The sequence below is a fragment of the Anser cygnoides genome, chromosome 6 (genome assembly GCF_040182565.1).
Source record: "Anser cygnoides isolate HZ-2024a breed goose chromosome 6, Taihu_goose_T2T_genome, whole genome shotgun sequence".
Classification (NCBI taxonomy): Eukaryota; Metazoa; Chordata; class Aves; order Anseriformes; family Anatidae; genus Anser; species Anser cygnoides.
Genome location: NC_089878.1, coordinates 16,375,524 through 16,401,587, shown reverse-complemented (window position 1 = coordinate 16,401,587; position 26,064 = coordinate 16,375,524). Strand labels below are relative to the sequence as shown.

Sequence of the window (26,064 nt, the reverse complement as noted above, 5' to 3'; positions counted from 1 at the left end):
TGACAAAACAAACTTATTTTTACAAGCAGAATGGGACTGAAAGTTAAGTGAGTTTACTCAAAGTCTACCTATAAAAGATATCAAGCCAAAAGCCTTTTTCCAGTTTAAACAATTTGATTAAATGTACTTTCATAGAATAATAGAATGGCTTGGGTTGGAAGGGACCTTAAAAGCTAGTTACAAAACCCCCTACCATGGGCAGGGATGCCACCCACTAGAACAAGTTGCCCAGGGCCCCATCCAACCTGGCCTTCCAGGGATGTGGCATCCACAGCTTCCCTGGACAACCTGTTCCAGTGCCTCACCATCCTCTGAGTAAATAATTTCTTCTTAACATCTAATCTAAATCTCTTCTCTTTTAGTTTAAAACCATTCCCCCTTGCCCTGTTCATTAACTGCCCAAGCAAAAAGTTGCTCTCCATCTTTTTTTTTTTTTTTATAAGCCCCCTTTACTTTTGCTTCCTCACATCTTGTTCCCAGACACAGCTATTTATATCATGACTTATAAATAGTTGTGGCTTCTTTTCTCAGCTAGGTCCTCCTTTTAAAGGCATCATCCAAAAGAGAAGAGGCAGGCAAAAGCAGCAAGTCAGTAGCAACCACCAAATCCTTAGCCATTTGAATCTAATCAGTTAATAGCACAAGATTTTCAAGCACATATTGCTGAATATCTATTACCACAGTAAGTAGCTTTAATTCACTCCCGGAATTCTCATTACCACTTGTGACTGTCAATGTGTTTCACTTCCCCCTATTTCTTTCCTTCAAGGAAGAAAACAGTCAGGAAATACAAGGCAAGGTAATACAGAAATGGGAAGGAATGTAAAATGAGAACATCTGGTCCAGGTTCAGAAAACTGAACAACTGGCAGATTTCTGATTCTGACATGTCAGAAGTCAGCATCAACTTAAATTTGTTTCCCCTGGGCTCACACAGTGAGTTTTGAATTTATTCACTCATTCTTCATACGTCTAAATAAAAAAATCTGCGTGATGTATCCAAAAACAAAGCTCAAGGAAGCCCAGTAAACAGTTCAGTTTCTAGATACGTCGGCCTACAAGCCCTCCTAAAAGAAGTACCTGGCTCTTCCCCTCCATGATTTCTTTGAGGCGCTTTAAGACAGTGCTGAGGCTTCTTAGCTGAACTGCTGTTCGAGGATCATGACTTCCAAGAGGTGGTTCCACTTTCCTTCGAGTGTCTGGAAAGGAAGGGAGAATAATAACATTTCTTCCATGACATATCCATATTTACATGACAATACGAAAGCCCATTAGAGAGAAAAATGTTCATTATATATATATATATATGCACATTACAAAGTTACAGTGTGTATTACTCTTTCTTGCCCTACATTCCTCTCCCCCAAAAGGAGCTTCTAATGCCAGATAGCTTACTTTGACATTTAAAATCCTATTCTCTGTTTACAAGAACTGATTTAAATTCTCAGAATAAAAACATCTTTTAAAGAAGAAAAGTGAGATTCAGCCTACTACAGGAATCTTGTAATCATTTAGAAAGCACTGAAGGCATTTTAAAATGCCTTCTAGGATATTAATACTCAAAAAATAACTGTATTAATTTCTACATTCATTCTAGGACTGGTATAAGTCAATGCCTTAACCTGAACATACTTATACATGACTACAGCAAGTCTAAGGACTCCATACTCAGTTTCTATTACAAAACAATAACTCAGAATAAAATTTATCCAGAAGGTTAGGCACTTTTTTTTTGAAAAAAATTTTAAAAAAAAAGTTGAGCTGTTGAGAATTTGTACAGGTATTCTTATTTAAGTATACCAAAGAGAATATTGAATAAGAAGGTAACAGATAATTTCTATCCTACAAAATTCTTGATTGTAACTAGTACAGCAATGATTCAAAGCAAAAATGGTCCTTCTCTCCGGAAGGATCTGCAGACAGGGCTGTATTTACCTTAACATTTAAACATTTTCAGAGTCACTTTTCTACATCAACAACTTTTCTGAACAGTTTAAACTTTCTTACCAGCTTCGCTGCTCTCCATCTGACTAGCATTTCATTTTGATTTCCCGAGTTCAGGAAGAACAGACATGGCGGCTTTTTGTTTACTGCTTTAGAGACCACTGATGTCAGCGAGAACGCTGGCAGCAGCGCTAGCAGAAGGGTGTTAACTGTTGCAGTGCAGCAAGAAGCAGGCTGTGCCTCTGGGGGCAGGAGATCAAAACCCTTAGAGTAATGTGATTAAAACTGTGGGATACTGTACCTCCTTTTCAGGTTCTTAGTAGGTATTTTTAGTTAATCAACCCACGTGCACATAGTGACCTCTGTGCAACAAAAAATACACAGAGGATTTTAAAGTGACCCTAGAGTGCTTAAATCCAGTTTTGTGGCTAGCCATTTGGGATTTATTGAAAAAAAAAAAAAATATATATATATATACACTTTCTGACAGGACCAAATTGAATATTTTAGGGTGATTAAAGTGACTTTAATATTTTAAGAAAACATTAATAATACCGTAGAAATTTTGGCTCCTCCTTACTTCTATCAAAAGGTCTATGCTGCACTTACTTCCTCGACTTTTCTGCTGTAACTTTTCAAGAGTATCTTCTTTCAAGGAATGTTGCTTCCAATTCAGGAAATTATTCTCAGGAAATTATTGGAAGAAGCTATAGTCCCTGCAGTACAGGACACACTCTGTCTAAAACACCATTCTTACAAAAGGATTCACCTCTATCAGGCTTAGGTTAGCTCTTGCTCCTGATTCAAACTCCATTACTGTAAGCACCACAGTCACTTTCTTAGTTAATGCATACATGATTTACTGTTACAGTACTGAAAGCATGAATATCTGTATTTGCTTATTTCATCATTAAATCTGCAAAAATCACCTTCGCTTTCACAAACAATAAAGTCTTTTCAGGACAACCAGCTTATGCAGCAATCATGTTTTCTATTCATTTCTTTCTCATCTACACATTCACTGAACACAACCTGAATATGAAAGGAACCCCACCTGTATTTCCAATTTGGCTTATTTCTAAGCTGTTTGTCCTCCATAAGCTAAAAATTAACTCCTACAGATCCAAAAAAATATCCTCACATTTCAACAGTAAGCCTCATCCTTCCTATATGTATTCAAAGCAGCTGATCTTTGGGAAAACCAACAAACATGGTTTGTCTGAAACACTACATGTTTTTCTCATCTGAACAGTGATCAGTTCTGCGAACCTGGAATACCATCCCAGCTATTCATTTTAAGGTGAATGACAAGTTAAAAATACTACAATAACTCCTTTGTTGCAACCTAACTGGTAATTTCAGTTTCCAGGAAGCTGACCATACACTACCTGCAGATGTAGAACAGACAGCTTCACACAGTTTCAACACTAAACAATCAACCCTGCCAGGGATGCCAGTTTTGCTAGTACAACCCAAACTGCTTTCTAGTTATCCATTGCCAAAGTACATAATTGCACATTCAAGTGCACTCTGACAGCCCAAACATTGTACGTCAGTGACTCGAGGAAGATGTGAAATACCTCATTTCCCAAGGCCTTTTCCAACGGAAAAGACGCTGTAGTCACGTTCTTTATGCTTCCCAATAGCCACTGCAGGCTTTCCTCAGGTCTTTTCCCCACCTCATGTGTTCACTGGCCTTTCCTTACTGCTGCTAAGCCCCCTTCCCATTCCCTATTATTGCCAGTCTGCTACAATCTTGTAGCACCAACAGCATTATCCTGCAAGACGGGGGGACAAGCTAGAATTGCTTTAACCAACAATTCCCCCATCTCCTATAAGTCAGCATTTCTAGTTCTTCTTAAAATGGACTGGAAGCTGTGACATCATCTCAGTACCAGACTACCTTGGTTCAATTCAGCACTTTGAAAGCACTCAGCTGGCAGCACACAGAGGTGGCACACACACACTCCAGAACAGCCAGCTGGGCACGCTGCCTCTGTAGAAGCGGTTCCAGCTCTCCAGCACCCTACTGCTGTAAATAAGGATACAACAGATTACCCTAGAGGGAGGCCACAAGCCAGTGCAGAGTTTCAGTACTGGTTCTTCTGCCACACATCCCAGAAAACATCTCTGACCTAACCCAGTATCCAGCAACTTCTCCTATTTTTGCAAAAGCCACAAAGATGCTACTATAACGCTTTGGTGTAAGCAGTCACAAGGAAGCACACAACTGAAATCCTACCTATTGGATGCTAGACACTTTCCTACAAAAGCCACCATCCCTTCTTGTTCTGCACTTGTAGTTGTCAGAAAGCACGGTCCCCGAGGAACAGAAGTATCTGCTGCACAGACAGTGCTGGCTGATGGAGAGACGGGGATAGGAGTCAGCATCTTCAGGAGCAATTGCATTCCGCCTTTGTTTAGAGGCACCAGCAGCCTTGCTCAGTCTTTTATTTATTCATTTCAGTTTGCTTAAACTTGGCATGTTATTTAAACTCAAGGAGGCTAGGGAGACCTTTGTGAAGGACTTAAACTTTTTCCTGCCTATACTTGCCCATGTCATTAGGAAGAAACACCTCTTACAAGTAATGGCCAGGCCTAGAACACTTGGAGACTGACAGATAGGAGGTTGCAAGAAAACTCAGCTAGATCAGACACCTCACTGTCACTGAACTGACTGGGTGAGTCAACCTACACATCTAGGTGTTTGTTTATGTACATCACATCACTTACTTCAACACTTTGGTATCTGAGCAAAGAAAAATACTTGTGATGGGAGCTATAAATATGTTTGCGATTCTTTATTGAGAATAATCTCTAAGATTATTTGTGCAACCCAGCACCAGCTGCAATGGCAGAAGTAAAATTCTCTTCTGTTCCATATTAATAAATCCTCAACGGTCTGTTTATTCAGCACCTCTTAAGACAAAAGAAAGCAGGGAAAATGATTTTCTAAAGCTTGCTTCAACAAAAAGGCTGATTTTGGGAGAGGGAAGATGCAAGGCCTCTTCCCTCTTCAAATACAGCAAGAAGGACCTGAAAAGCCCCCCTGAAACCTTCCCACCCACCCTGTAGACTTTTACTTGAATTACACAGCTCATCTTTGTTAAGAGTACCAAATGAGGACCACAACTACTCTCTCAGTTCCCCCTACCCCTCAAAGTGTGTGTGTGGGGAGAAGAAAATATGATGGGGCAAAAAAAACCCTCACAGATTGAGATAAGGAAAATTTAATTACGGGGGGGGGGGGGGGGGGAATACAAGCAAAGGCCACACGGAAGCAAAGAGAGAAAACAACTACTCTCTACTTCCCATCCACAAGCAATGTTCAGCCACATTGTGGGAAGCAGGGCCTCAATACACGCAGCGGTTGTTAGTGAGGACAGATGTTTCCATAACAAGAGCTCACATGCACACACACACACACCCCTCTCCTTCCCCTTTCCCACCTCTTACTGCTGAGTGTTACACCATGTGATACGGAGTATCGCTTTGGTCAGTTCAGGTCAGCTGCCCTGGTGATGTTCCCTCCCCAGCTCTTGCCCACCCTAAGCCTGCTGGCTCTGGGGGGGGGGACTGGAGGGAGTCTTGGTGCTGTGCCAGCACTGCTCAGCAATAGACAAAACTTTGGTGCAGTATCAGGGCTGTTCTAGCTAGAAGGGCAGAGCACAACACTATATGGGCTGCTGTGGGGACAGAAAGTTAACTCCATGCCAGCCAGAGCCAGTGCACCAAGGTTAGTAGCACATTTGGGAGAAGGTACTCAACCATGAGTCAGGCCACTCAGCACCCAATATCACAGAAATCTCTTCAAAAAGTCAGCAAGTTTTACTTGGTCTAGCTTTACTTCTTGCCAGGTTGATTCGCTTTCATGTTTTTCTAAGCATACTTTCATCTAAACCCAAGGACAGGCATGGAGGTCCTGAAAAGGAGTTGGAATAATGCAGCAAGTTTTGTTGCAGCACACATTTGACTAAATCTCAGTTCCCTGACTGCCTACTGCCAATGAATGTCAAACATGAAGATTATTCCTGCCTTCTATGTACCAAATGACCTACCTTGCCTCAAGGTTTCTAACCGACAATCCAGAGATAATATTTAAGTGATTTACAAGAGATGACTAAGAATGAAGTAAGGTAAATTGGCAAATCAGTCAAGAGCACACAGCCGTACTTGTGGTGCTTGAGAAAAAGCCTAAGAAAGGGAAAAAAAACCACCAAACAAGCCGACTTATTTGGTTTGTTGTGACAGGTACAACTGAATAGCACAAACAGCACTGAAGGGGAAGGAGGAAGATAATAAATATATCCGATCAGACAGAATGCAAATAACTTAAAAAGATGAAAATGCAAGTCGTCTACACTAGACATGGTTACCAGGACTAGACGCTTTTCTGAAAAACCCACACAAATTTACAATATTTAATATCAGATTTGTCTGCATTGAGTACCACCATCTTGGAAATACTGTCTGGCACAGGATCTTTACCCAGCTTAGCAGTTTGCTCAAGACTACCTTAAACTGCTAACAATGAGCAAGCAGATCTCCACAGGAATCCCTGCAATCTACTAACAAGCTCTTCCAGCCTTTCATAAAGCCATTACACAGCTGCACTTCTGAGATCACATTTGATTCCCATTCCACCTACAAGAAATACAGTAAAGCATGTGGCAATAGTCCCCAGGTTATAAATAAAAAGATTCAGACGAGTACCTATCCAATTCCCCTTGTAACAGCTACAAGAAAAAAATGCACTTAAAGCTCCCTTGAAGATGCCAACATCAACCCCATTCAGTGTGAGCTCTGAAGTTGTAGCCTGCTTGTAGCTGTTAAGAAACTGAAGTTTCTCAAGACAACACAGATTTTCACAATCAAGGTTCAAGTGGCTTTAAGATGTTGGACATGTTTTGGCAGCCTCTTTTGTTCCAGTGCTTTGCAATTGAAACAGCAGAGCCACCAACAACAAACGGTGTCTTGCTGGAACACTGAGAAATGTGGAGGGACTATGCTTCTGAGGTTAAAGTGCAAGCTCACCAACAAGTTCTGCTATCAATCTACATAATGAACCCTTTGTTACCTCCCTTCACCTCACTCGAAAGCATTCCAGACTGGCTGGTACAATATTCCCTTGTAGCATAAAGAGTTGAAATTACCCAGCGTTGTAGAAGATCTTCTTTGCAGCTCACCAGATAGTTGTTTTTTGTAAGGAACTGGTGACCTCAGAGACTGAGCCCTGGTGGGATGCTGAGGACTGGACCAGCCACCACTCAGCGCCTGTGGATCAGCCTGTGCTGCCTCTGCTCTCTCTGCTGAGGATGAAAGCCTGCCATCATCTGGAGGTGACAAAAAGAACAAGAAATCAACGGTTCATATGTGACAGAAAAAAACAGTATCACATGCAAAACCCTCATGAACAGCTCATTTGGATCATTATTATACATCACAAAGGACATGAATTTTTAGTCTGAAAAGTGCCATAAAAATGTGGAAATAGGCCAGTATGTAGAACTTGTCTGTCAAGGCTCAAGCTATTGCAGAAATATCCCTAATGTAAAAAGTGATAAAAAAAATGGCAAATGTGAATTATTCTTGATATATGGAATAGTTACCTTTTATTATCAGCTTCTGCCCTGAGAGGAGATTTTCAGTTATGTTAGAAGCTGGTACTGTGGTCACATTACAGTTACTGCAGCCTTTAATAAACCACCCTTCTCCGTCAGAGGATCAAGTACAGACAGGTTCTCACTGATTCCAGCAACATGCCCTTTTTGTGTGCTGTTTCAAAGCTGTTTTTCCATACTTTCAAAACAATATTTTGCTGACTCCAGCTACATTTACCAGAAACAAACAAGTGAAGCCAATACTGACCAAGTTCATGTTATTTTCAATAAATTAATCAGGACAAGTGACGTTCTACTGTACAAACTAACGGCAGTCATAAGAAGTAATTAGTCTTAACAGAACACTTTGCTTATGAAAAAAAAATTAATCTTGGCCCTTTTTTCCCAGCCCGAATGTTTCAGAAGTATGCTTGACAGAGCTGGAAAATGAACACATTAAACAAAAGCAGGTGGCCAGGCTGCCATCTCCAGCAAAGATACTTGCAGCTTTTGTATGATGCACCATGGTGCATTCATTCACCACCCTATGCAAGATTCTTCTAAGAAGCAAAAAGCAAGAACTCACAGTTCTTTAAGAGCTTGCTTACTGAAAACATACATGTTTCCTGACACATGCAACACAAAGGCCAACATCAAATAGTACTTTTTATATATAAAAAACTTTCATAACACTATACGGGAACACTTAAGCCATGCAAATTAAGAACGGACTTCGTATAAACACGCTGCTTTATTGTAACTCAGCTGTCTGACACCCAAATAAAGGTACAAGACACACAGGAAGGTGAGGAGTGGATTAAGTGTGGAATAAGAACTTGCTTTGAAAGGGCAGGCAGATATTTCACGCATATAGCCTGACAGAGGGTTACTCCTGCTTTTAGCCCTGAAAGTTTCATAAAGACAAGGGACATCCAAACACCCAGATAAGAAGCTATATATATTACTGTCTGCAGACTAGCTTGTCTCCGACCTTCACTGGCAGCCAACAAGTACTAACTGCAAGATGCTGCCTGTTTTCTCCCATGGCACAGCTCTACTATGTCACCCAAGAGCAAGATGCAAAAGACTGGCTCACCATCTAATTAGCCAGCAGTCTTACATTACACTCCTATGTTCGGAGGTGATTTTACAAGTTTATGCAGCAGCAGAGGCCATCAACAAAATCGACAGGATGCAAAATCCACATATACACGTTCCCCCAAGCACTTACCCTTGCTGAAGCGAAAGAGATTTACAAAAGAACTGTAGGCCGATTTAAAAGGAGGCTCATCCTGGTCAGGAGTCAAGGGTTTGAAGTGAGTGAGATGAGATGGACTGCTAGGAGAACGAGGTAGATCACCGGCAGAATCCAGTGTCGGAGACCGTTTGTCATCTGCTGCCATTTCACGTGCCCTGGAAAGAGTTCAGCAACATGCATTATACACAGGGTGGTGAAGCAGAACATTTTCAGTCAGCTGAAGTGGAGGTGTCTCATTAGATGCTGAGGGAGGTGTTCACCCCACCTACCGCAAACATCTGCTATTAGCACAGGTCAGAGGGCCAAAATTAGGAGCCCAAGTCCCCTGTCTGGTCAGTGGCAAGATAGCAGCATCTTCAGAGACAGCAATTCAGAGCTGCTAGAGCAACATCCAGAGCAACCAGACTAAGAAAGTAAACAGCCACTAGGCTGTCTGACAGCATGCTCTGGTTGATGCTCTGTGGGAACTGACTTGCTTGAAGTTTTCAAATGGAGGCTCCGCATGCAATGTAGTACATCTAAAGAGAAGAGCTATCAATTCTGCGACCTCCATAGCCCTTGTAACAAGAAAATTGGAACACCTCAGCAAGCACACGACATACTGGCTATTTGGCCAGGTTAACTTCAGAATGAGAAATAAATGAAATGCAACTGAAAGCAGGACTGAAAGACTAAGTTTGTTTGGTGGCACACTGCTTCCTTTCCCTCTGTGGTACAATGACCCTGTGTAAGTCACCAGGGCAGCAACCCAACCTGTGGTCTCTTGTCATACGTAACACCTCCCATCTTCCTTGTTTTCGTAAATAGCTACATCAAGGGAAGGAGGAGAGGGAAAAAAAAGCTGTCTATATCAGGGGAAGTCATACTTCTTGATCCCACCTGCTGTGTATCAAAGCCTTCATATGGCCAAGAGTCATACCTTCCCACACTCTGTATTATTTAACCTTAATACACACCTGATTTCTTCCACTCCACCTCACAAAGCCCACAGTCTATCCCCACAAGCTAAGGCGCTTACTACCTTCATCTTTGCTCAAGCAAGTCTTGATGAAATATTTGACAGAGCTGGAACACAGGGAGCTGACAGAGCACACAAGTGACGGCTGACACCCTTTATCCACGCCAAGGATCAAAGCCCTCTAAGTCCGCTTCCTGCTTTGCAGCTGATACACGCTCCTTCATGAGGGAAGGTTTCAAGTTTCCCCTGCTGCTCCCTAGAGCATACGTGTATTTTGCTGGCTAGAATGCTTTCTGCCAAGCTCTAAGAACCCACACGAAAAATCTTCGCAGTCCAGAGGAAATCCACGTGGCTGCCGGGTGGCAGTGGAACTGCTCCCCAGCTGCTGCAGCTCACGGGGCAGTGCCTGACCACTCCTACAAGCAGCGCACAAAGGCACACATCTAGAGTCTGTAAGGCTCTGCAGGACCTACTTACTGCTCTGTACAGTAAGCACCTCTAGATCAGTTTCTCCCAGTATTCACAAAACCATAAGGAAAAAAAAATAGACATCACGAACAAAGTTTTAAGAGAATTTTTGGTCATATTTTATATAAGTTTGTGTTATGGTCTAGAAGGCTTCCACATCTTTCTCCCCTGCAAGCCACAGTATATTTAACTATTGTGCATTCCTACAAAGCTATTCAAACAACAGATAATTGAACATGCGTGGACACCAGACCTCACAGGAAATGCCTTCAGGTAAATCTGGAATCGTTTCTTCAATGCTTAAGGCAACCGGGCACTTGCTTCCTAAACGCTGGAGGCAGGACAGGCCTACGCTCCCCACACCGCCGCCTGCAAAGCACCCTCACGAGATAAAACAGCAGCTTTCCAGGAAGCCAAACTCCCCTCTCCGTGACCGGCTCGGGCCTGGCGGGACGCGACAAGAAGGAAGCCCGGGGACCCGCACGCCCGCGGCCGCCACGCCGCAGCCCCGAGGAGCAGCAGGACGCAGCCGCTGCTCCTGCGGGGGCGGCGCTCGCCTCGCGGGGCCGGGCACGGCTCCCCAGGGCAAAGCGGCCGCGCGGGCCTCGGCACCGTTTAAAGCCCCCGGGGCCGATCGCCTGCGGGCCGGGCCGGGCCGTGCCGAGGCCGGCTGTCCCTCCCGCCCCTAGCAGCCCGCCGCCAGCCCTGCGCAATCGCCGCCGATGGCGGCCGAGGCAGCGCCAGTCGGCCCCAACCCTTCCGCCTCCGGCCGGGTACCTGCGGGACGGGGCTGCCGAGACCCCCCGGCCGGCCCCGCAGGCAGGGGGCAGCGCTCCAGCACCCCCCGGGCCTCCGTGCCGCCTCCGCTCCCGGCTGCCCGGAGGCTGGGCAGGGCCCGTCCCGGCGGGCAGGGCGCGGCGCGGGCAGGCGCTGCCCGGCAGTGGGGGGCACAGCCCGGGCTGGCCGGGCGGGGGGCGGCCGGTTCCGGGCTCGGGGCCGTGTCCGTGTCCGGCGGCCTCGAGCCCCGCCCCGCCGCCGGGAGGAGGAGGAGGAGGAGCAGGAGGAGGAGCAGCAGCAAGGAGGAGCCGGGCGGGGGCGCGGCCCCATAAGAGGCTCCGCGGGCGGCCGGGCCCGCACCGCCGGGAGTGCCGCAGAAGGAACCGGGCCGCGCCGCAGGTAGCGGGGGGTGGGCTGGGGCCGCGCCTTTTGTCCTCTGCCCCCGGGCGTGCCGTGCCCTCGCCCCGCGGGGAGGCCCCGGAACGGCGGCTTGGCGTTTTTCGGGGTTTTGTTTTTTTTTTGGGCAGGGAGACCCGCAGCGGGCGGATCCTCCCTTCGCGATCCGCCGCCGCCCCTCGGTACCGGCGGCGCCGCTCCCCGCTGGGCCCGGCCTCGCCCCGCCGCCGGTGGGTTGGGTGAGCTGGGGGGGGGCTGGGGGCGATGCGGCTGGAAGACAAGTGCAGGCAAGGCCTGCCCCAGCCGCCCCGGCTCGCCCCCGGGCAGGCCTGGTCGGGAGACGGCTTCTGCAGACGTGAGCTGAGGTGTTGAAATCGCTGATTGCCGGCTGTGGGGCCCGGTCCTCGCTGCAGAGCCAGGGGAGCTCGGAGGTTGTTAAACGCTCGTGTTTAGCTGCTCTGGTTAAATGGTTGAGAAGGGGTGGGGTAGGAAAAGGACTCTGCTGACCTTTGGCAGCGCTGGAGAGTGCAAAATCCAAGGGGACAAGTGACACTGCAGGGAATATGTGCTCCGGGGAAACGCACCTGTTGGCATGCCAGCTCTGGTGCTCAGAAGAGGGAGGATGCTGCAGTGCTGTGCCTGTACGCAGAGCAAGGGCTTGAGGGGAGGAAAGGTGCTGCTGCCATGATCAGACGAACACATATGGTACTGTCAGAGTTGCTTAAGAAGCTGCAATTTCCACATCTTGGTGGAGGTGTATCTCAAGTGCAGGCACATCTCATGTACCTTTGTTTTCCCCTTGTGACAACGCTGCTATGTAGGTCTGAAGCTAGCTTTGCAAAACCTGTTGCTCTGGGGAGACTGACATTGTCTGATTTGCCTTGCTTAAGTAGGGATCAAACCACAAAACAAGTGCTGGTGGGTGAGAGTCTGTACATTTTGGCTTAAATGAATCACCAAAGTTTCTCTGAACGCGTAAGTGCCAAGAGCAAAACTGAAGTCTCCTGGCCAGTAACCCTGTGCCTTGTCCACAGGAGTGTGAGAAGGTCCATATTTAAGCTGTCATCACTGAAAATTAGGCATGAAATACTTGCATAAATAAACTGAGTAGAGACACTGCGTGTGATCAAATCATTAAGTTAAAGCTTTCCATGAGGACTAGAAAGATCTAATGTGAGCCAAGATTTTATCTTCCTCTGGGGTAAAAGTGCCTGACTAGTTCATTTTTTCAAGTTTATGTGCTCATGTGAAATTGAGCAATGTGAGGCTGTGAGTTACTGAGTATTTGCTTGCTTTTTTTCTCGTAGCTCTTGCTGTTGGGAGCAGTCTCCCCATGCATTTATAGCCTGGAGCCCTTGCACTACAAACCTTCTACCTCTGAATAACTGCATCCAGAATTAGGAGCCCTCCTGAACACAGGGCCTATTCATATAGGTAAAGCCATTCATGGACCTTGGTATCTGTGAGACTGTGTAAATTCAGGCACAAGGGCTTGGTATCTCACTGTACTATCCTAGCAGCTGCATACAAGAACTGGACTGTCTTGGGAGGAAGAAAATGCCAAGTCATAGCTCTTGCATAATCAGAGTTGAGAATCAAGAAACTATGGATGTTAGAAAGCAGGGCACTGTGTTAGGAAAGTCCAGTGGCTTGTGGGGTTGTTTTTTTGTCGAGGAACAAAGTGCAACTGGAAGGGTAGAGTTCAGGGTTGATTTTTTTTTTTAAAGCCTGAACAAATATCTTAGGAAACTTCTGTACCATACAGAAAAAAAATCTGTCTGGTAATTATTTTAACAGCAGAAGCTTGCCAGGAGAAAGTACTGTTGATGTGGCCCTTGGGTTTCTGTACCTGTTTTCATCTTCCCTGGGGAAGGAAGCTAATAAAGAATCCAACAATGTATTAATATTAACAGTGCCAGTAATCTGAACTGTCATTAAAATATATGCCCATTAACAACCATTTTCCAGGAAAAAAGGGAGAGAAACAGGCAACTGGATTAGAACTCATGAAATCTTAAAAAGTGCTCATCTATTTCTGTGGAATTTGGGGGGAGCAGTTTGGTTACGCTTTCAAATTCTTCTGTACAGCCATAACTAAAGCTCAGAACACAGGCCCTTGATGCTCAGCTGTTAATCTTTTATTTCATTTCCAGGTAGATCTCTCTAGGAGCTGGGGCTTCGAGAAAAATATCAGTTAGTTATTCTCAAGACTTCAGGAGAGGTCCTGTATGCAATGTTAGTACCTCTCTACTAATTGTGTTGTGAAAATGCAGGATACATGTATTGGTATATCACTGGTATATTTTAACTCAGTTTTGTTTTTTTAATCTACGACAGATAAAGATGTCTAAAAAAATCCATGGAGGCTCTGTTGTAGAGATGCAAGGAGATGAAATGACACGGGTCATCTGGGAACTAATTAAAGAAAAGCTGATATTTCCTTATGTAGATCTGGATTTGCACAGGTAATTGCTCTTCATGACATACAGCCGACTGGTGCTACAATTTGCATGTGTCATTAAGCATTGATCGGGTTTCACTTAGCACTGAGAGCCTTGTAGCTCTTCCAGCACTAGTGCAGCGAGGCTACTAGCCCATTTGTATACTGGTAAAATGCCAGGCTGACTTCCTGGTCAGCTTACCTAAAGGACCAATTACAATAAGTACTGTGGAAACTGTGGGTTCATGGTGAAGATAGTTTGGCTAACTCTCCACTGGAAGCACCTTTGGGGTTCTTCACAGCAGTAGACAGTGAATGTTTAATAAGGAATTACCTGTTTTCTGTGCTGTGCCTCTAAGAAGTTCCCTTACGGCCATGGTCTGCATTTTCATCTATTCTCTTTGCTTTCCAGTACCTGGGCAGTCTGCATGGCTTCCTGCAGCCTAAAAAATTAGAAACATGGGTTTCTTCAGCCATTCCCCGGCCTGAAGCCTAACATCTGTGGACTCTGAGCAGGTTTCTGGAGACCTGCCCAGAGGGCAAAAGGGCAGCTGTAGGGCACAAATTCTGCCATGTTGTCTCTAAGCTTGACCTCTGCTGCTGGCAGTGCGAGTTAACTTGCAATTATTCCCTGAGCCTAGGCTGTCCTATGCTTCCTTTTTGGAAAAAACAAATACAGCTGTTATGGCAAAAGGGACATGCACGCTATGTACAGCGTCTGGTCAAGCAGAATAAACAATTCCTTCCCTTTCTAGCCTCTGAGCTATAATTATTAGATAAATATCCAGCTGTGTTGCTCCTAGCTGTGTGGAAAAGAGGCCTTTGGCGGTAGCTGCCATTATTAAACCCACAGGTCTGACCTCTTCCCCTGTTCCTGATGTCATTTGTATGCCACCTACATCAGGCTTTTTCTTGCTGGTGTTGAGACCCAGACAAACAGGAACTCAGCAGCATAATACATGCACGTAGTCTGGAGAACCTCCATTTTCAAAGAGGGGTGGGAGGAGGCAAAGCAGACCCCTGGCTGAGCCGGCACAATAGCTAGATTCATGTAGAGCTGGCTATGCTTCAGGACTAGCCCACACTGGGCACCCATTGTTCTCAAAAAGCTAGTAAAACAGTCAGCGGAGGAAACATGCTTCCTCTGTTTGAGGGGACTGTCAGCAGTTGTGCTGCCAGAGCAGGATTGTGGGTCCATTGTCAAAGCAGTCTTCAATCTGAAGCCTGGTGTTGCTTCACACACTCAATATATGAAGGAAGCCAAAACCCTCAGTACAAGAGGCTTGAAATAAAGGCCTTTATTCACTTGGGGATTGTGCTGTTCCATGCCATGGAAAACCCAGGCTGGAAGCTCCACTGTCAGGAAGCTTAGAATGGAAGGCAAAGGAGATACTGGCTATGTCCCACACTGGAAGAGAGACTCAGACATAAACTGAAGCTTTTTTTTTTTGTCCACCTTCCCACCAGCCTCTATGTTCTTCCAGTGTGAATGCTGCTGGAGTGGGAGGGAAATAACTTCAGTTAGGGTAGAGTGCTGAAACTATGGGGACTGTTTTTTTTCCTGTTGGACATGAGCCAATGCCCTGGGCAATTCTGACTGTCTTTGTGGGTTTGTTATAGCTATGACTTGGGCATTGAGCATCGTGATGCTACAAATGATAAAGTGACTGTGGAAGCTGCTGAAGCCATAAAGAAATACCATGTTGGCATAAAGTGTGCAACCATCACTCCTGATGAGAAGAGAGTGGAGGAGTTCAAGCTGAAGCAGATGTGGAAGTCTCCCAATGGGACAATTAGAAACATCCTAGGTGGAACTGTCTTCAGGGAGGCTATTATCTGCAAGAACATCCCTCGGTTGGTGTCTGGATGGGTAAAACCCATTGTCATTGGCCGTCACGCTTATGGGGATCAAGTGAGTCACTTCAGTGCTTACCCCCCTCTTTTCTTGCTATATGAAAAGTCTTAGTCCTGAACTAGTGTAGAGCTTCAGAGCACTCAGACATCCCTGTGCTGCTGCTTTATCCCTTGCAGTCCACCTGGGAGTGGGTACTTGCTAGCACTTTGTACAGCACCTGACAAAATGTGGAAGAGCCTATTTCATGCCTTTGTTCCTTGGACAGTGCAGTTGTATAAACAGTGTTCAGGGACCCCTGCTTGGATTAGACAGGGCTATACCTGAACGCAGGATATAACTCTTTCCTCTAAGCTGTTTTCTTCACCTCTACAGAACCCTCCTCCCTACATAGTAATGCCTTAAGAAAATATGCTTTACACAGCCCATATTTTTGCTTCTCATAAGGGCTTCCTGGTGGCAAGTGTTGCTCATAGTGAACGATCTGAGTGACTTCTCAAAATGGGAGAAGTTGTTTTATATAGTTTTTTTTAAACTGTGCTCTGCCTCTTAAGGTTGACATCAACAACTGGGGTTTAGACAGTGCTCCTGCAGGGCTGGTATTCACAGTGGGCACATCAGGCTGCAGAATAGAAGGAGGGAAATGTCCATTGGCAGAGGCAGTACAAGGCCATGAAAAGTTGTGTGGCACTCAGTGTAGTGGCCTCTGGGCAGTCCAGAGGATAAATATCAGCCATACTGTTATCCTTGGGAAATGATGCCCTGTAAAGCAGCCAGGCGTGACAGAAGGAAGATTTTCCATGAAAAGGTAACTGCTTAAATAAATGGGTAAACCCAACACTGAGGGCAAGCTGTAAGATTAGCTGGGGTGGGAAGGTAAAATAAGTCCTGACAATGGAAAAGAATGTGGTCCAAAATCCTTAACAGTACTGAATAATTGAGAAGGTCAAAATAATAAGAAACAATAGATTAAAGGGGAGGATTAATACCCTGCCAAGGTATAAGATAAAAATGGAAGGAATAATGTAAAGGACATGCTAGCAAGATACTTCTGTAACTTAGGAACAGATTTTCTCAATAAAAGGGAAACTACATGAAAACGGATGATAGATTTCAAGGAAATGTGACCTTAAATACTACTGTTCTGGACAGTTGGGAAGATGAGACACCGTTTAAAAACTTGAAGTACCTGTTGGCTCTTTTGAGTCCGTGCAGCTCAAAGGAGCAAAATGTGTAGCAATTTACAGAACTCCAAGAATTCTTACTACAAGTTGGCCTTACAAATGTCATACAATGGATAGAAGTAGTGGCTTTTGTTTAGATGCTGTATGATTTTTCTTTATTCTTGTGATCAGTTGTTGTGATATGAATGGCTTGGAGGGGAGAAAGAGGGAAGTTTTCTACTCAAAAACCACACAACACTCTGGATACTTGGCACTTTAAAACTTCTATGCATTTGCAGAAATATATGCTCTGACAATTGATGGAGCTCAAGAATCTGCAGGCTTTTTCCCCTGAAGAGGAAAATCACTTCTGACACAGGCAGACTCTTGAGTTCTTGTCTTTCTCCTCTCCAGTAAGATAGTCCAATGAACACATGGCTGAGTAAATGACAGCCTGTTCAATGTTCTTTGTCTTGTTTTTTTTACAATTGTTTACAATTAATTGTTTTATAATTGTTTATGTATTTTCTATACCTTTACCCTACCCTCATTATCTTCATGGCTCTGTCCTCCTGATACATAAAATAATCATGGTGACTTTATTGGCAATTTATTTTAATAGTACCGGGCAACGGATTTTGTGGTACCTGGGCCTGGAAAAGTAGAGATGACATACACTCCAGGAGATGGAGGCAAACCAGTCACCTATCTGGTCCATAACTTTGAAAGTAGGTACTATCTCTGTTTTCCTTGGAACTGGTAGTTTTGGTTTAATTCAATTATTAGTTGGGTATGTTTGATGGTACAATATGACTTCAGGAGGCAGAGGTAGGAGAAGGTTAGAGCCTTTGTTATTCATCTGGGAAGTACTGAAAGTTACTTGAAATCTTCCTGGGATCAAAGCAGCATGTCAAATACCCAACCATACTAGACTGGCCACCTGCTGTGTTCTTGTATAATGACTCTGGTAATGACATGTATGCTTTGCCCTCTGATTAGAGGGAAACTTGCTAAACAGTGCTTGACCCGAGGGGAACTGTATTTAAGAACAATTCAGGTACAATTCTTCCTGGTTCTAGTTTGTCTTGCTGGGCTCTATACACCTTTTCGGTTTGTACCCTTCTTTATTAAGCAGTCTTTCTCAATAGAAATGAGAACTGACACTAACTCTAAAAGGCGGAAAGGAGATTTGACAAGGGTGCTCCTGGCTGTGTAGGTTCTAACTCTGTTTTAACAGATGGAGTCCCAAAGGTATTTGTGTCCTAGCAATGTTGTTGTGCTGGTTGTACGCATTGCTCGTCTCAGGACGGGGAGTGCTGATGCTGCTGGGCTTTGTGTGAAAACAATTACATACACCTTGCTAGAATCCAGGGTGTTCAGGGGCAGGACTGAGGAAAACGTCACACCAGTCATTTATCTTGCCTGTCAGTGATCAGAGGGTTCAGGATATGAAGCCTGATGCTGACCTGTGCATGTGAGTGTGCAATGCATTGTTTCTAGCTGAAAAAACTTAATACATCCATGTAAACAACACAGAATCCTAGTTTGTATGCATTTAGCTTGGGAAACAGGTCCCAAAACTGCCATATGTATGTAACACTTGATTTCTCTGGCATTCTTGCTCACAGGAAACCGAATCTCTATCTCTTGTTGCAGTCTTTTACCCAGAGTTCACCTGCTTAACTGTCAGTTTTAAAGTTTTCATTCACTAAGTGACTGGAGAGCCTGTACTGGAGGTGTCTGGCAGTCCTAGCTGTCAGTCTGATTCACTGCCTAGTGTGTTGCATCAGCAAGCAGAAAGCAAGGTAGTGCAGATGCAGCAAGTTACTGCTGTTGCTCTGGGGGAGCTCCCCACGCCACAGGCAAATGCTGTGCCAGCACACCTCCACCATGCACAAGGGAAGCTTGTCCCATCGCTATACTAATATTTTCAACCCTGACACTGAATTGAGAGGTTTTAATTGGCTGTAGGATTGTATGATTGCAACAAGCTTTCTACCTATATGCAAATAAGTATTTGAATAAAACTTAATAGCTGTTGTCCAGCTAACTATGAAATCATGGCTCCTAAGGCTACGATCTTTGGTCAGACCCTGTTCTGCCCTTGACTCACTAAGGGAGGCAGGGGGACAACTTGTATTTTCACTGGTAACAGCAAGAATTCCATTCCCTGCCAATACCAACTTAAGTGACCTTGCTATCTTGGCAAGCAGATAAAGAGGGAAAAAGCCAGAGGAAGTTTATCCAGCATGCATATTCATCTAATAATCTGGAGGTAAGGACAGATTGATATTAGGAAAGACTGTTTTTTTCTGTTTTCATAGTAAAATAAATCTGGGTTGTTCCAGAGCAAAGATCCCTGATAAAGGCACAACAAACTCCAGAAGTGGCAATAGTAAGATGCTTGAAATTAAGAACATAGCTCCTTTTTCACTTAAAAGCACAAAAAGCTGTTCTCTGAAGGTGACGAAGCTTTTCCATGAAGCCCTAGACCCTACCTTCACCCCCCAACCAGCCTTTCACGTGATCTGAATGCTGCTTTCGCCCAGGTGAGCTAGGCTGTAAGTTTAAGGCACTCCCATTCAGGCTGATAACATACCCGCATTATACAGTCTAAGTCATGTGAACGTTGATGGTTCCGCAGTGCTCCTTTGAAGACTTTACCTTGCACCCAGATGACAGGTATGTTCTCCTCGCTACTTGCAGAAAGTGAGCCTGAGCAGGTGAAACAAAGCTGCAGGGTATGCCAAACACATGCAATCAAAGAGGCAGGAATGCATGTGGGGGCTTGTTTACCTGAGCTAGGTTAAATAAAAAAAAGCAGTCTCTTACTGCTGGAGCTAGTTCTGCAGTGTAGTTGAAGACTGATGGGAGCAAACCCACTTCTTGCTTTGACTGAGTCCCCTACTTCAAACCTCTTTCTGCTGCTTTGATGGAAAATACTCTCCATTATTTATCCCATTAGTAGAAATTCAAGCATGCTCTCTCCTGTCACAGTTTTGCTTCTTAGATGTGGATTAGGTAGAAACGTCTTAGGGGTATTAGCTAAGTACATCTTAATACTATGACCTGTAAAACAAGAACACCTTTCTTATCCACAGGACTGCTCCAGCTTTGAGCTGATAGTGCAAAGTGAATCTTTCCCTGAAAGAACCAGCTTTAAAATGAAAACTGTATCTGGGAATAATGCCTGCCTGTCATAAGACTGGCAAATGCTTAAGCAAAATTAAATCCAGTTGAAATTTGTTCTCTCTCTGCTAACAGGTTGTGGTGGTGTAGCAATGGGAATGTTCAATCTTGACCAGTCTATCAAGGATTTTGCCCACAGCTCCTTCCAAATGGCACTGTCTAAAGGCTGGCCTCTCTACATGAGCACAAAGAATACCATCCTGAAGAGATATGATGGCCGCTTTAAAGACATCTTCCAAGAGATCTATGACAGGTAATTATGATGGTTGTCTACTACTACAGTGTGTCATTCTGTAGGAGAAACATTTTTTTGCAGTCTTATGAGCTGTTGTTAATTCACTACGGGAGTCTGTACGGCTTCCCTATCACAGTCTCCCTTGTCCTGCAGGACACACTACTATTTAAGGCTCTGCTAAATCTGGCTATGGTGTTGATCTCTTCTAACAGAGAGCCATGGATTCTGTATGGGTTCCTCTCTGGTTCTGAACAGACTTGCACTGACCATAACAATTAAGGAAAAAGAAAAAAGCAAAGATGATGCACATTTCTTTCAGTGTTGTTTAACTCACCTCTATGCACAGTTACTTGCATGAGTTGTGCAGCTTGTTTTTATATATCAGGGTATTCTGGTTTTTGTTTCCTAGAGAATACAAGTCCCAGTTTGAAGCCAAGAAGATCTGGTATGAACATAGGCTCATTGATGATATGGTTGCTCAGGCCCTGAAATCTGAAGGAGGCTTTGTCTGGGCCTGCAAGAACTATGATGGGGATGTGCAGTCTGATTCTGTTGCACAAGGTATGAGATGCTTCCTCTGCTGTAGTGCAGTAAACTCAGTAGCAGTCTCTTGTGGCCTTCTGTCATATCTTATGTAACGGCCCAAGAGGTGGTGCTGGGTCTTGGAAACTTTGTAACTGTGGCCAGTCATGGAGCTATCCAAAAAAGCAAACAATTCTGATTTCACTTTAACAAGAAAATCCATTGAATGCAAACCATGTATTTAGTTGTACTTCCTAACCAGATGGCAGTTCCTAGCAATATAATAACCAAGAGGCTTTCTATTCTAATGGTTGACCAGTGGTGAGCATACTGGCAGGTGCTGTATCACAGAATCGTCTAGGTTGGAAGAGACCTCCAAGATCACCCAGTCCAACCTCTGACCTAATACTAACAAGTCCTCCACTAAACCATATCACTAAGCTCAACATCTAAACGTCTCTTAAAGACCTCCAGGGATGGTGACTCAACCACTTCCCTGGGCGGCCCATTCCAATGCCTAACAACCCTTTCAGTAAAGAAGTTCTTCCTAATATCCAACCTAAACCTCCCCTGGCGCAGCTTTAGCCCATTCCCCCTCATCCTGTCACCAGGCATGTGGGAAAATAGACCAACCCCCATCTCACTACAGCCTCCTTTAAGGTACCTATAGAGAGTGATAAGGTCGCCCCTGAGCCTCCTCTTCTCCAGGCTGAACAAGCCCAGCTCCCTCAGCCGCTCCTCGTAAGACTTGTTCTCCAGACCCCTCACCAGCTTGGTTGCCCTTCTCTGGACTCTCTCGAGCACCTCCATGTCCTTCTTGTAGTGAGGGGCCCAAAACTGAACACAGTACTCGAGGTGTACCCTCACCAGAGCCGAGTACAGGGGGACAATCACTTCCCTAGACCTGCTGGCCACACTGCTTCTTATACAGGCCAGGATGCTGTTGGCCTTCTTGGCCAGCTGAGCACACTGCTGGCTCATATTCACCCGACTATCAACCAGTACTCCCAGGTCCTTCTCTGCCAGGCAGCTTTCCAACCACTCATCTCCCAGCCTGTAGCGCTGCTTGGGGTTGTTGTGCCCCAGGTGCAGGACCTGGCACTTGGCCTTGTTGAACTCTATACAGTTGGCCTCAGCCCATCGGACCAGCCTATCCAGATCCTCCTGCAGAGCCTTCCAGCCCACGAGCAGATTGACACACGCACCCAACTTGGTTTCAACTGCAAACTTACTGAGGGTGCACTCGATCCCCTCATCCAGATCATCGATAAAGATATTGAAGAGGACCAGCCCCAGTACTGAGCCCTGGGGGACTCCACTAGTGACCGGCCTCCAACTGGATTTGACTCCATTCACCACAACTCTTTGGGCCTGGCTATCCAGCCAGTTTTTAACCCAACGAAGCGTTATACAGATAAGCAAGAAAACTTTCAGAACCCAAATTTGTTTCCTATCCCATCTGGGTGAGATAGTGACTGTCACATGAATGCTGCTTGCTTAGGAGTCTCAGACTACCCTTTTTCAGTTTAAAAAAAAAAAAAACTGTCTACCAAGTTAGGCGGCAATATTAATGTTCTTGAAGTGGGGCAGAATGTCTGCATGTCTTTATCTTATGGTTCAGCAGTACTTTCTGCTCAGATGAGCTGTCACTTTAAACTGTCAAAACTAGTCAGTCAGTTGCAGCAGCAGCTCTGCTGTTGACAAATACAGCAAGGCTAGGAGAGTTCTGTAGGATGGGGGGATTAAGGGCAATTTAGATAGAGCTCTCTGAAGGAGACACTGAACTTTTTGAGCCATGTATTCCGTAGGCTATGGTTCTCTGGGGATGATGACCAGCGTGCTGATCTGCCCTGATGGCAAGACTGTTGAAGCAGAAGCTGCTCACGGCACAGTTACTCGTCATTACCGCATGCACCAGAAAGGCCAAGAAACTTCCACTAACCCCATTGGTGAGCTGCCTTTCACTGACCTTTGGTGATCTCTACGCATAAAAGAACAGGTTTGGTATAAGAACACCTGCATCCTTTCTGGAGAGCCTAACACTACTGAGTAGTGACACTGGTAGTTCATAATGCACTTGTCTTCTATGGAGATCCCTGGAGCTAAAGCAGGCTGGAATGGAGTTTATGTGAGCAATAAGCTAGACATAAGCTAGCTTTTGAAACATGCTTTCACTCTTCCCCAAATGATGTGTGTATAGCCACAGAGGAGTAAAGGTTTAGGTTGTTTGGTTATTTTATTCTCCTTCCTGATGCTCAAATAAAACCCAGCCATTCTCTAAGCCATGTACGTGCTTAAAGTGTAAATGTATCTAGAATGGTATATGAAGAAAAGACTCCTCTACAATTGCACAGGGACCATGCTATGTAATGTAATACCAGGAAGAAGAGTGTCATAAGTTCTCCGTCATAAGGGCAGCTTTCTTTGTAATCAGAGCCCCTTTGCAGGTCATTCATTCTGACTTGGGAAGGAACAAAATAAGTAACAGATACAAAGAGGAGATTGCTGGAGGTAGGGGATAGTTTCCAAGTTCTGCTTTTCTTTAGAGCTGCACAAAATATAAAGGATGTCTAGCTGAAGATAGTCTGGTAATGGGAAAGAGAACACCCAACTTTCTTCTGTTTTCAGTGTTTTTAATGTTAAAATAACAGTTCCGCATATGTTTAGTACAACATCTTAAGGGTCTAAGGAGTTCTAAAAGAACAATAATCTAGTGTTTTCTCTCAGCCTCCATCTTTGCATGGACAAGAGGACTAGCTCACAGAGCTAAACTGGACAACAACACTAGCCTCAAGACCTTTGCAGCTGCCCTGGAAGAAGTGTGTATCGAGACCATTGAATCAGGCTTCATGACAAAAGACCTTGCTGCCTGTATCAAAGGCCTACCTAAGTAAGTAAATAAAGTAATCACCTCTGTTTGGAAGGGGCTTGGTTTTACTTGATGTTTGTTGGAATGTTGTTTTAGTAGTGGACATGGTGAGGAATTGCTGGAGTTTGGTCACAGAACTGGGCTCTTCTGCAGCTGGTGCTGTACAGAGAGAACATGAAACACACCCTGCCCCAAGTAGCTTAGTGTCTAGGTTGCTCTGCACCTGCTATTGTGACAAGTGTTTGGGGGGGGACAATAATATAAATGATTCTTTGCAGTTCTTTTTTTTTTAAGTCTGGGTACACTGGCCAGATCTCATCCTGTCCATTTCTTAGGGTGAATACGTGTTTCACTGCAAATTACCACCTAGCCTACCTCTTCTCTGGAGCCTTTTCACAAAAAAAGACATCTTGATGAACAGATGACGGTGCTGGTTTCAGAGAAGGGCTTAAACACCCCTCTGAGTAGTCTTCTGTCACTTTGAACACTGAGCAGCTTCATAACTAATGTCTGTCTTGTTTTGTTTCCCCCACAGTGTCACACGTTCTGACTACCTGAACACCTTTGAATTCATGGACAAGCTTGCTGAAAACTTGAAGGGGAAGCTAGCTTCTCTGCCCAAACTTTAAGGCATGGGTTCTACTCAAGCTCTGCTAACAAGGAAATTCCCACATATACTGTGGTTTAAATGACACTGCATCACTATTGTGTAACATTTCAAATACTAGAAAAAAATGTAAACTTTAAATGTTTAAAAGATACTGTTTTCTTAAACCCCTTGAGCTGCTAGGCTAGGCCTTATTTTTTGCTAAGCAGCTGAATGTTGTAGTGTTGAAGTTCAATGTGGGACTAGATTCCTTGTGTCATTCATAGCAGAGTTGAGGTTCTTCTGACTTTATCTGTGATTTTTTTTTTCCTCCTTTCCTCTCAGACTGAAAGCCGGTCTCTGTCACACCTCTGGTCAAACCAGCAGTGACTTACTGTCCAACAGACCTTAGAAACCAGAACCGTCCTTATTGCTCCAATAGTGTCCACTGAGTATAAATGAGCTCACAGGACTGTGACAGCTCCACTGCAGCCCCTCTCTTAATGTATTTTTTTTAGTGCCAACTGGAGCATAGTATCCTGATTACAAGGTATTTGTTAAGTCAGGACTAGCATTTGAGAAGAAGCACTTAGTAAATGCTGGAAACAAGCCCTATAAGCTAAAAGCCTAATAAAACCATGCTGCAGTGTCCTAAATGCAGTATATGTGTTATATTCCATCTGACTGGATGTGAAACATAGGAACTGTTCCCTCCTCCCTTCCCAAGTAATTCATAACGGTGCAAAACTTTTCTCCAGTTGTCTGGACTATTACTGAACTTCTTATTGTGATATAGCAGGTCAGATTATGACTGAAGAACTATTCCATCCATTTTTTTAAGAATATTTTAGTGCAGACTAAAATAAAAGCCAACTAACATTCTTGTGTCTCTCCTTCCTTTTGTGTGATTAGCAGTTATAGGGGAAATTCTACCTCAGAAATAGATTCTAGTACCTTCCAGCACAGTACATACTGGGATAGACTTTCACAATGTGATACAAACATGAAATAACTTCTCTCCTTTCTTAGAGCAGAGTTTTAATTGTTGTGGCCTAGATGGCCATATGTCAGCTGCAAGGGGGGGGGTAAGCATCACGTAATACACAAGAACTTAAAAGTACCACTTGCACTGAAGTTTTCTTCTGAGACTAAGAGCACCATTTTGGTAAATACAGGCTAGCGACTCCATGCAGCTGGAGGCAGAGCACAGGGCTGGCTGGCTAATTCCTTGCAGGTCCCCAGGTACGATTCAAACCTTTCAAAACAAAAAGACCCCCCTACAACAGCAAGTAACTGACACACAACTGACTTGAGGGAGCCTCTTGTAAAATTAATCTTGCAGTGCTGAAAGCCTCACTTACTGTATGCTAAATCTACTTAAAAAAAAATGCTGAAAAGCCTGCAATAGGGGTGCCAGTCTACACAAGACCACCCAGGGTGGCTCTGTATTCCCATCCTTACATCCAACTAGAATGGGACCCTGAAGAAAGGGTTCATAGAAACAAAGTAGCCCCAGTAGGAATACTTAATCTCTACAGGGTGCTGGTAGTTCACACCAGCAAAAAGTGGTCTATTCTCCCAAAGACTTCATTAACTATGACATGAAAAGGAGAGGCTAATGGTTGTATAGAAAAATGGGTTTTGAGCTCAAACCAATTTTCATGGCTAATCCAGATGCAGTGCTGTCTATGCTACACTGATTGTGGTTGCCAGGTGAGAACCTAGGGCAGCTGACTGGTAGAAAAACAGTATGAGAACTCAGCAGGAATGAGTGAGGTTATAGCTGAAGTCAGACTTGCAGAGCTTAC

The 26,064-nt window shown here is 44.5% G+C and overlaps 2 protein-coding genes across 9 annotated transcripts in view; one reads left to right on the top strand and one right to left on the bottom strand.

Annotated features, from left to right (window-relative positions):
* PIKFYVE (phosphoinositide kinase, FYVE-type zinc finger containing) overlaps nucleotides 1-11,246 on the bottom strand; it is a 62,362-nt gene extending 51,116 nt beyond the window's left edge. For 4 of the 6 annotated variants that reach the window (XR_010832189.1, XR_010832190.1, XR_007162435.2 and 1 more), the window contains exons 1-4: nucleotides 11,005-11,138; nucleotides 8,775-8,956; nucleotides 7,097-7,276; nucleotides 1,080-1,198 (exon numbers count right to left, since the gene is read on the bottom strand). Coding sequence is in view for 3 of the 6 variants with exons in the window: in XM_048061389.2 (XP_047917346.1) it covers nucleotides 1,080-1,198; nucleotides 7,097-7,276; nucleotides 8,775-8,946 (471 nt within the window). In the remaining 3 variants the exon portion in view is untranslated. Of the gene's footprint in view, nucleotides 1-1,079; nucleotides 1,199-2,006; nucleotides 2,242-7,096; nucleotides 7,277-8,774; nucleotides 8,957-11,004 lie in introns of those variants that run through there. The other 2 variants (XM_048061388.2, XM_048061390.2) reach the window with 2 other exon arrangements.
* A 12-nt stretch (nucleotides 11,247-11,258) lies between these two features.
* Nucleotides 11,259-25,137, top strand: IDH1 (isocitrate dehydrogenase (NADP(+)) 1). Of its 3 annotated transcripts, XM_048061391.2 has the most exons (10): nucleotides 11,387-11,403; nucleotides 13,554-13,635; nucleotides 13,738-13,865; nucleotides 15,461-15,752; nucleotides 17,478-17,583; nucleotides 20,120-20,297; nucleotides 20,689-20,840; nucleotides 22,610-22,750; nucleotides 23,529-23,691; nucleotides 24,206-25,137. In XM_048061391.2, exons 3-10 carry the CDS (start codon nucleotides 13,744-13,746, stop codon nucleotides 24,297-24,299), a joined length of 1,248 nt encoding a protein of 415 aa, XP_047917348.1. In that variant the 5' UTR covers nucleotides 11,387-11,403; nucleotides 13,554-13,635; nucleotides 13,738-13,743; the 3' UTR covers nucleotides 24,300-25,137. The 3 variants fall into 3 exon arrangements, with proteins under 3 accessions (XP_047917350.1, XP_047917348.1, XP_066855234.1); XM_048061393.2 differs by lacking the exon at nucleotides 13,554-13,635 and having other exon boundaries at nucleotides 11,259-11,403; XM_066999133.1 differs by lacking the exons at nucleotides 11,387-11,403; nucleotides 13,554-13,635 and adding an exon at nucleotides 12,702-12,834.
* Nucleotides 25,138-26,064: the final 927 nt, after the last annotated feature.